Below are 10,873 nucleotides of genomic sequence, written 5' to 3'. Positions count from 1 at the left end.
AAAACCGTAACCACAGTAAATTCACTGCCATCTATCGACACACTTTAAAACTAAAAATGAAGATTTATAAAAATACGATAAAATGTATTTAAATATGTATAATTTTTTTTTATTTGCATTAATTATTTTTATGATTTTCACGCATGTTCTTTCACTGATATGCGTTAAAATTGTTAAATAAATAATAAATAAAAATCATTTAATTCGGACGATAGTACAATCCATATTTTGTTAGTTACAATTATACTTAAATTACTATGTTAGTACCTAAACTAAGATGTTGGGAGGTCCAGTGCCTAATAAGTGCACTGTCCCATCTCCCTGCCACGACGGTCAGGAGACTGTGGCGGCTGTCGCGCACCCTTCGGAGCGTCGCGGCGCAGCGCTTGCGCAGCGTCGCGTGGAAACCATCCACATGCGCGTCGGCGAACATGCCCGACGCGCTGCAGAATCGCGGCAGACGCAACAGTACCCTGAACGCGTCGTTGTACTGTACACGCATGGCATTCATAGGACGCTGCGTGTACCTCGTCCAGAGGCTGCAGGCGTACAGCGAAGTACAGTACGCTCGAAAAAGTGTTATTTTAACTTGCGCTGTACACCCGCTGAACCTACGGGCGATCATATTAGCCCTAATAGCTAATGCCCTACGTTCGCGTTCAATGTCCGCGTCGTCACGCAAATCGTCGGTGATCAAGTGCCCAAGATATTTGAATGAATATACCCTCCTCAGCTGCTCGCCATTCAAACGAATGGGTGGGACGTATGATGGGCACCTGCTCCCCGCCTTGAAAACCATGTACTCACTTTTCGCGACATTATATCGTAAGTTATGTTTTTGGGCATAAGACTCGCACTTCTCAATTAGTATTCTTATACCGCCGACCGATGGGCTCAGCAGTACCATGTCATCGGCATAACTTATGTTATTAAAGCACACCCTATCTACATGACAACCGACATGAGTACTGCTGAGCTCACCGATCAGGGCATCCATATACAGATTGAACAGCTTGGGGGAGGTCAACCCCCCCTGCCTTACCCCGCACTCGAGTCCGTACTCGTCGGACATCACGTCACCCCAACGCACACTATTCCTCTGGCCAGAGTACCAACACCTAAATATGCGTGTGAGTTCTCGAGGAAATTGCACTTCGTCAAGTTTTTTCCAAAGTAAATTGTAATTAACGAGATCGAAGGCTTTACTAAGGTCTAAAAAACACGCATATATAGGTGTTTTCCTACACGTATAGTACTCAACAGCCTGCTTCAAACAAATAATAGCACTTTCGGTAGATAAGCCGGCACGGAAGCCGAACTGCGCGTCGTGCAATTTTAAGTACCTATCTAATTGTACGTTGAGCAGGCCGTCGAGCACCCTCGCTGCAATAGTTGCCAGAGAAATAGGCCTATAGTTGGCACTGTCTGAAATGTCACCCGTCTTATTTTTGACAATAGGTATTACAATTGTTTTTGTCATAAGTGGCGGTAGGTAAGAGTGACATATACATAGGTTGTAAAACATCGCTAGTACTCGAGGCAGGTGGGGACCGGCACACTGCAAGTGCTCGATGCTCAAGTGGTCGTGACCGGGTGATTTACCCTTTTTCATACCTTTTATTATTTTATTTACGTCGCTAGCACTGAACCTGGTCTGCGACTCCCCGTCCACTCCGCCAGCATCGAGCACCTGCTGCGGCTCGGCCTCGCCGACGGCGGTGGAAGAGCACTTCACATTGAACTGTTCCATAAACACGTTAGCAACACACTTAGGATCCGAGATACCGTTAACACTCACAGACAGACCAGGCCTAGATTCCATTCTTTTCGTGCATTTCCAAAAGTTTCTAAAATCGTTATTTTTATGGTGAGTGGCAAGCAAATCCATTTTTATCTGTTCTTGATGCTTCTGAAACCACCTTAGTCTCGATTTAAATACTTTTCGACTGTGACACATAGCATCAAAAACAGACCCCACCCTGGGCTTGCCATACCAGACCCACTCCTGGAATCTAGCCCTCGCCTCTCTGTGCGCATCGCTGATATGCTTATTCCATCCTATTACCTTCTTTTTAACCCTGCCTTGTCCGCTCGTGACGGCCTTACTGTATGAAGAAGCTTCACATAGCGAGGATGTTATTTTGAGGTACAGATTGTCAAGTATCCTGCAATGCTCAAGGTTGTCCCTACAGTATCCGTCACAGCAGTCGGAAAGCTCAGAAAAAAGCTCAGTTAAATAACAAACGAAACCGTCAACGCCATCTATACGACAGTAGGCCAAAGCTAGTAGCGCCCTCTGAATGAGAATCAAATTTTCTTGATTTTCGAGGCACGTTTTTTCCTTAGACTGTATCCATCTATTACGGAGTTATATCTATCTTTGCTATTAACCATAATATTGATTTAAAGCAGAATCTGGTAAGTGGTGAAAGATCTCGACTATTATATTTTTGAATATCTCCCACCAGGCGACGCCGCGGGTACAACTAGCTAGTCTGAGATAAAAAAGTAGGAGAATGAGTCCAACCTAGTCCTTTGAAGAGACCAGTAAGTTCAAATTTGTTTTACGAAGGTTAGTTGGGATGGGATGAGTGCTATGGGACATTTCCTACCATACTGGGAAAAGTGCAGTCACGGTTAAAAGTCACACTTGCAACCGTCCAATAGGTGCAGTTACCCCATGGGCGGACACAGCTTAAACTTAGATAGTGCTACAAATAAGCAGAAGTTCCAGCGCCATGCGAAATATAATGAAACCGAGATCTCACTTAAATTTTAAAACTGACGCCATTTAGAACTTTTACGAACAAGTTTTTTATTACATTTCTTAATTTTTACCCGATACTGTAAGATCCATTCTTTATTGCGGTTATTTCATGTTAAAAACAATATAACTGGCAATTTGTTTTACAACGTATGAAACGACCATCTCAGCATTAAACGTCAACAGTAAGTACAGGAATTGTTCTTGAACCAACCATATAAGCGCAATTCACATGCAAATTGCTTCAACTCTTCTATCGGGAGAACAAGGCCAAACTTTTATTCCTATCGTTTAAACCGGCAGTATAAAATTGAGCTCTGGTTACAGAGAATTATTATACATGGAAGGTTACATTTAGACTGGTTTGTGAGTAGTTCGGTAAGCAGTAGGAAGCACAAGGTTGAAGGAGCCATATTTGGTGTAGATTTGCTAAATCACAGCCGTTCTGAATCATGGTTTGTTCCGGTTGTTTATTTTGTATTACTTCCGTATCTTTAATCAGCTTAATTTTCTATAATATTTTTTCAAATATGTCAAGTTGAACATTGTTAATATTTAAGAACGCCGATATAATTTATTTCTGACAGTTTGAGCAGGTTGCTATCGGATTTAAACTTGCTAGAAATACCTTTATTATTTCCAACTTTTAGCAGTTTTTAACTATTGTTTATGCTTAAAAAGGAAACCAAAATCATCGCGAAAACATTTTAAGGAACTAGGAGAACTGTGGGTGGATTCATTTGTAAATTAAGCGCTTCTGCACGTATCTCAGAAGCCGGTTTAGCTCGGGTAGATAACTGATTGTATCATCAAGCTGGCCATTTCTCCCGTTATGGAGGCATTGTGTTTACGCGTATGACCGGTTCTGAATCGGGTCAAGGCACGGCACACTCCCTGGCCCTTTATTAAGTACCGAATGCAAGCGTTCGACTCTTACTCCAGTTCAAGAGTGACCTCCAGATTAAAAATAAATGTTCTTTTAATAAGATCACTAATATTCTACTTTGCTCAAGGTATGAAACCGTCGGTCTCCAGAGGGAATAAGTCCTGGCGACGTGCGTAGCCTCTCTTGAACCTGTGTATAAATAAACCTGCTCAAATACAAGATATGGAAAATTGGATAATCTTTTCAGCTATGTCTGATCAAGGCCATGAAGACGTATGTGTCACTCGTCTCACTGATGAGATGAAACTATAGCAGCTAGACTAGCAGGGCCTCGTACGGGCATGGAATATATATAGACGACGCAAGTGAATTCCATTCCTTAAAGGGGCCCACTGACTATCAGTCCGCCGGACGATATAGGCCTGTCAGTTGTTCGGAACTGTCAAATTTTTGTTCTAACTGACAGCCGATATACCGTCCGGGGGACTGATAATCAGTGGGCCCCTTTACGAATAGCAGCAGTTTTCTCAAACCGTTAGCAGCGCGACATTACTGGCTTACTGCATTGCTGCCCGGATCGATGTTGCTGCCCGGTTTTTAACATTTGCAGCAGTAATGCAATGCTCGTGTAGTCTGAATCCCAACGGTACCTTAACCCTAGTGAAGGGATTAATTGACAAGTACATGAATGTCGTTCTCTACGGGATTTGACTAAATTATGCGTTTAGTTGCAAAGGCTATCGAGCTATCGCATCTGCCCATTGTTTCCGATATAGAAACCTACCTATATGAAAAGCTTTTTCAGATTATCCGACACGTTATCAGATGCGACATTGACAATTCGACATATCGTACACCCCGTTTTCGATAATATTTAACCGACTTAAAAAAAGGAGGAAGGATTACCCGTATATGTTTTTGTAAGTTGAACCGATTTGAAAAACTATGATTATATACCTACCTAGACTATTTTTTTATTTGAAAAAGTATGTACCTATAGTTCCAATTTTGTTCAATTTTTTCCGGATTCATGAGAAATTGAGGGAGCTCCTCAAATCTTATAGGCATACATAAGTATAGCGATTTTTGAATTTTCGTCGTGTAAACCAAGCATTTGATAGCGTGCATTTATAAAATGCCCCCCTAGTATCGGCTCCAATATCGTTATCGTATCGCAAAGTGTGAATGGACTCTTTAGCTGCGCCGGCCGCTGCTGACTCAGCCCGGCCGATATGGTGAAAACGTTCGACGCACTTAGGATGAGTAATGTGGAATACAATGTATCGATACCATGCAGATGCTGTTTGTAATATTAAGCAGTAATTTTGTCTATCAGAAAACCAAACAATCATAATTACAACTTGGATACCTACCATATTAAGTATATGTGGCCATTGTGAAATATGTATTAGCATGTTGTTTTTTTTTTTATTAAGCCAAAGTTAGGATATTTTGTTGGTTAATTTCATGCGAGCGCTGGGCTTCGAAGCAACATTTATAGACCTGTACCGCTGGCTATATTTTGACCCCTAGGTTATAAAAATATTAAAGTCAATTCTGTTTTCGCTTATGAATACTTTGTTAAGATGTAAATCTTACATTTTGTTTTGTGTCATATATATAATTTGCTTTTCTAGTAATTTGTTATTTTGTGGTAATTATTTTTTATTTTGAATTATTTTGGAGAAAAAAATATTCGAGAGAAAACATGTAACTGTTTTGCATTTAGGATAGTGTTTTTAGTGTGAAAACATAGTTTGTGTCAATTACGTCCACTGCAATCTGATACTATGTCATAATATTCTAAATGACACAAAAAAAAATTAGAGTTAAAAAAAATTACTTAGGTCGAATTTAATCGTTTAAATAGGTCCATTAAATGATTTTGTGTCTTATTAAGGCATAGCTTCATAAGATATTTGATGATTTTGTTGTAACAGGCTGTCACCGTTACAAAAGAATATTAAAGATATTAGAGTTTACATCTTATTAATTTGAAATGCGGGATAAATAAGATGTATGAATTTGTGTCACTTGCATCCACTGCATAAACAAATATTACAAAAATATTATTTGCGTTCAAACGAAGCTAGCGGGCGGTCTGAATGGGCAACGGAGGCCGTGCAGGGTGGGGCCGCGGCGTGACCTTGCCGTACGCAACGCAAGTTTACTTCGCCTGTGCGCCAAATTAACGCAACTTATTCAAAGAAGTTACGCAAACAACACAACAACAAGCAACAAGCAAGCAAAGAATGCGTCGAATTATCTTTTACCTATTTAAAACTCATAGATATTGTACAATGTCACCATTATGCAAAAGAACTGTAAGTACATGTTTGATTTGCGAGCGAGCTGGCAACATTGCGCAGGGAAATCTTAAAAATATCGCGTTTACGTGAACGCCACATACATTTGTGACAGTGATAGGGAAAAGGTACCACTAAAGTAAAATTTGGTTATTAATACCCTGACTTTCTTTCATTCTTTGATAAAAAAAATTGCTATTTATGCAACAAGTGCGGAAATCATCTTTACGCACGTGTATCATACAATGTTTTACTATGCATTGTGCGAGTAAATAAAAAAACATATCATGGCAAATAAGTTTAATTATTAAAAGGAGTGTTTTAAATCGACACGAGTTGCGAATTACCTATTCGCACGTGTATCGTACGTTTTACAGTACATATGGAGGGCCATATGTTGTAAGTTTAAAGGGTTAAACTTTCGACATATGCACGGTAAGTGCTCTTTTCCGCACTAGTGCGAGAAAGTAGCACCATATGTACTGTAAAAAAAAATTGAAAACAAAAAGCACTAGTGCGGAAAAGCAGTACTTTCCGCACGATATGGCTCCGTAGGAAACGCACTTTTCGAGCACATGCATTGTAAAAAAATATATAGGACTGTATCTCCTAAACCATGCGTCGTAGCGCAAAAATAATAAAATTTTCGTTCCCCTTTATGTAACCCAAAAGTAATACATGAAAAATACAATGAAAAAAAAGAAACAAAATCTTTATAGGGCTGTATCTCCTAAACCGTGCGTCGTAGCGCAAAAATAAACGTTTCGGTCCCGTTTATGTAACCATTAATTTATATTTAAAAAAAACGCAATAAAAAAAAACTAAAAAAAAACTTTACAGGGCTGTATCTCCTAAACCGTCGTAGCGCAAAAATAATCAAATTTTCGTTCCCCTTTATGGAACCCCAAACTAATACGCAAAATTTAAAAAAAAAATCATTATAGGGCTGTATTTCTTAAACCATGCGTCGTAGCGCAAAAATAATTTTAAAAAAACCCCTTTAAGAAACCCGTAATTAATACTTAAAAAAAAAACAAAAAAAACCAGGAAAAAACTTTATAGAGCTGTATCTCCTAAACCGTGCGTGGTACCGCAAAAACAATAAAATTTTCGTTCCCCTTTATGCAACCCATAATTTATATTTAAAAAAACGCAAAATTTAAAAAAAAAATCTATAGCGTGTATCTCCTAAACCATGCGTCGTAGCGCAAAAATAATAAAATTTTCGTTCCCCTTTATGAAGCCCCAAAATAATATACAAAAACACAAGAAAAAGAAAGAAAAAAATAATAACAAAAAACTTTGTAGGGCTGTATCTCCTAAACCGTGCATCGTAGCGCAAAAATAATCAATATCCGTTCCCCTTTAAGAAGCCCCTAATTAAGATTTAAAAACGCAAAAAAGAAAAAGAGAAAAAAATCATTTTAGGGCTGTATCTCCTAAACCGTGCGTCGTAGCGCAAAAATAATAAAATTTTCGTTCCCTATTATGAAACCCCAAAGTAATAACAAAAAACGCAATGACAAAAAAAAGAAAAAAAAACAACAAAAAAAACTTTAGGGATGTATCTCCTAAACCGTGCATGGTAGCGAAAAATAATCAAATTTTCATTCCCCTTAAGAAGCCCTTAATTAAGCTTTAAAAACGTAAAAAAGAAAAAGAAAAAAATCTATATAGGGCTGTATCTCCTAAACCGTGCGTCGTAGCGCAAAAATAATCAACTTTTCGGTCCCCTTTATGTAACCATTAATTTATACAAAAAAAACGCAAAAAAAAGAGTTTTTTTTATAGGGCTTGATCTCCTAAACCATGCGTCGTAGCGCAAAAATAATTAAATTTTCGTTCCCCTTTATTCAACCCTTAATTTATATTTAATAAAAAAACGCTTTCACTAAACTGCTGTAACTCGGAAACTTAGAATCCACAAAGGGGACTTTACTAAATTATGACACATATTAAAGCCTGACCAGTAATATATGATCATTGTCAAGAGGGCGCTGTTCATTCTCACGTATAGGGTGACAGTTCAGTATAGTATGAAAAAATATTGTATTTAATGAACATCATCATCAATGTAATTAATGTTGCTTGCCACGCTTAAACATAACAAAAATCACAATAAATTGCGTCTTAAAATAAACTTAAAAAGTCTACTAAAAATCGAAACAAAAGTAATTTTTAAGTCGCTGATGTGACATTCTCAATCAAAAGGTAGGTACCACTTTGTCGTTTACCATAAAGACGAAATTTGATTATATCTTTATACAAATAACCTGTCAGAGAAAGTGGTACCTTTTGATTAGGAACGTCACAAATGTTGGTCAGTATGAGGAGTGCAGCCTACAGTTTATTTTTAATTATATTTATAGACAATGTAATTATGCCTCCAAATGAAATAAATACACTGTATCGCAAAACTAAGTGGCGAGACAGCTCATAATGCTATCTCTTGGTTGGTCTTAACAAGGGTAAAGGAGATAGTATTAAGATCTCAGTCGCCAGCTGATATTGCGGCAACATAACAAAAATCACAATAAATTGCGTCTTAAAATAAACTTAAAAAGTCTACTAAAAATCGAAACAAAAGTAATTTTTAAGTCGCTGATGTGACATTCTCAATCAAAAGGTAGGTACCACTTTGTCGTTTACCATAAAGACGAAATTTGATTATATCTTTATACAAATAACCTGTCAGAGAAAGTGGTACCTTTTGATTAGGAACGTCACAAATGTTGGTCAGTATGAGGAGTGCAGCCTACAGTTTATTTTTAATTATATTTATAGACAATGTAATTATGCCTCCAAATGAAATAAATACACTGTATCGCAAAACTAAGTGGCGAGACAGCTCATAATGCTATCTCTTGGTTGGTCTTAACAAGGGTAAAGGAGATAGTATTAAGATCTCAGTCGCCAGCTGATATTGCGGCAAGTATAATAAGCACCCCACCCGCGTAGGTACCCTTCCCCGCGCACGCCCTTCTTGCTCAATTGAGTTTTATTTTGCCAGATAGTAAAAAAACCGTGGATCAAAATGACCCAAATTATGAATGATGTCTCAATGTGGTATTATAATATTGTAGACGTAAACTTAATGATATGAATTTTTTTTTGTGGCAGATACAGGGTGTTAATTAGAAAAAAATTTTTTTTAAATAAAAGCGGTGGATGAATTTGACACAGATTTGTTTGAATAACATATAACAATGTTCTGTAAAGTACAACACTTCACTTACCGACTCTAATATTTTTTTAGGCGTTTTAGGATCAATATTAGGTATTTATTAAATGCCATTATAGCCGTGGATGAAAATGACACAAAATGCGTGTGTACGTCGGAAGCCACTTTGCCTTTACAGGGAAACAAAGAATTTCGTCTCTAATATTTTTTTTACAGAATGCTGATTGAAAAAAGAAATACCTAAATTTCTACCTAAGCAAATACCTAGGATGACACAAAATATTATTTTTAGGTTTAGTATATGGTCTGGAAACTATATATAAAAAATAAGCAACATTAATATTCTTATAACCTCAGAAGTTATTGGTACAGGTCTATTTAAGGACGTACCGGGTTAAACGCGAAACTGAGAGATTCGATTAATTTTACGATAATGATAACAGAAGAACCATAAGACTCTTATCATGTTAAGCAAATGGCGCGTCAGACTTGCTACACAGAATAAGTAATAGTACTATACCACTACCGTACAGAATAGAAACTTCCTACAAAACCGAAGTTTGACCACAAGTTTGACAGCGATTCAGGGACGAATCATGATGTCCGTTTCTTATGTCCTACTATCCCTTTCGTCTATTTAGGGTTGTCAAAATTCAGGTCATTATCTTATCTGTGGTCGTACACACAAAGGGACGTCAAGTTTTGCCAACCCTAATAATTGCTCGGAGCAATGCTGAGCCGAACAGAGCTGAGAATGTCCAAAAGAAGGAGTTTTGCCCCCTACTTGTTAGCGTTTATGCCATAAAAATGATAAATTAGAGATTAATCATAGGTGTCATGTTTATCATCGTGTAAACCAATTGTTTATTGGCATTGCTATACAATACATTAACAAGATAAAGAAATAACGATAAATATCTCTATTCATCGTTACGTAAAGAATAGTACACGACGAGCAACTCAAGTCTTAAATGACAATTACGTTTATGGATAGTTAGTGCAACAAAAAATGCCCACATCCTGGCTTAAAGTGGTCCAAATTACGGCGATTGGGAGTATCTACTTCAATTGGTAGAGCCAGATTATTCCGTTTAATATACAAACACGGACGAGATGAAGAGATCAATTAAGATAGGGAGTTAAGGAATAAGGCGAAATACGAATAGCCATTTTGTGAAGGACATGTGAGCTGTCATCACATATAAGTGTCTAAGTATTTGTACATGTTCTGTAGGTATTTCTTTATATTCGTATTAATTGTGGAGTGTGTGTATTAACCGTTGGTCCTTAAATAAATTAAATAAATAAATATTTTTTAGGAATTTACTGCATTACCGATCTATTGTCTATGTTTAATCGATTAGGTGCTTTTTTAACTTATGTTGTATGTATGTATGTTATTTTGTTAGTGTGGGTCAAATCTTGGAAGCTAAGTTTGACCCACTTAGTGATTTCCGATTGAGCTGAAATTTTGGATACATATGTGAATCGGATAACACTAATGCAATATTATGATGATATGGAGCTATCATAAAACAACGTAAACTAAATTGTGTTTGGGGGTTGTTAGAATTATCTCGATGACTATTAGTTGCCTGTGGATAGAAAAGTACAATCAGCGATAAAAGCTTGTAGGTACCAATAATGAAATGTTTGCCAAAAACTTATTATTTCCTACTGCAGAAAAAGCAGACCAATTTTTCTCTGGCTTGCCTAACTCACGACTCTCATAAAGT

General features: G+C 37.4%; 1 protein-coding gene across 1 annotated transcript; it reads right to left on the bottom strand.

The window, feature by feature from the left end:
- Positions 1–222: 222 nt before the first annotated feature.
- LOC134745820 (uncharacterized) lies at positions 223–1,822 on the bottom strand. Its single transcript, XM_063679909.1, has 2 exons — positions 1,634–1,822; positions 223–1,099 (listed from the first exon to the last, which is right to left on the bottom strand). The coding sequence occupies exons 1-2, from the start codon at positions 1,820–1,822 to the stop codon at positions 248–250; spliced, it is 1,041 nt and encodes a 346-aa protein (XP_063535979.1). The 3' UTR covers positions 223–247.
- Between the last annotated feature and the right edge of the window lie 9,051 nt (positions 1,823–10,873).

Source organism: Cydia strobilella, chromosome 12 (assembly GCF_947568885.1).
Source record: "Cydia strobilella chromosome 12, ilCydStro3.1, whole genome shotgun sequence".
Lineage (NCBI taxonomy): Eukaryota > Metazoa > Arthropoda > Insecta > Lepidoptera > Tortricidae > Cydia > Cydia strobilella.
Note: the sequence above shows the minus strand (reverse complement) of the source record. Positions and strands in the feature narration are given on the sequence as shown.

Coding starts and splice junctions, on each gene's coding strand:
- LOC134745820 (XM_063679909.1), bottom strand. CDS start 1,822: ATGGAATCTAGGCCTGGTCTGTCTGTGAGTGTTAACGGTATCTCGGAT. Junction 1,100..1,633: donor CCAGGTTCAGTGCTAGCGAC/GTAAATAAAATA, acceptor TACTCTGGCCAG/AGGAATAGTGTGCGTTGGGG.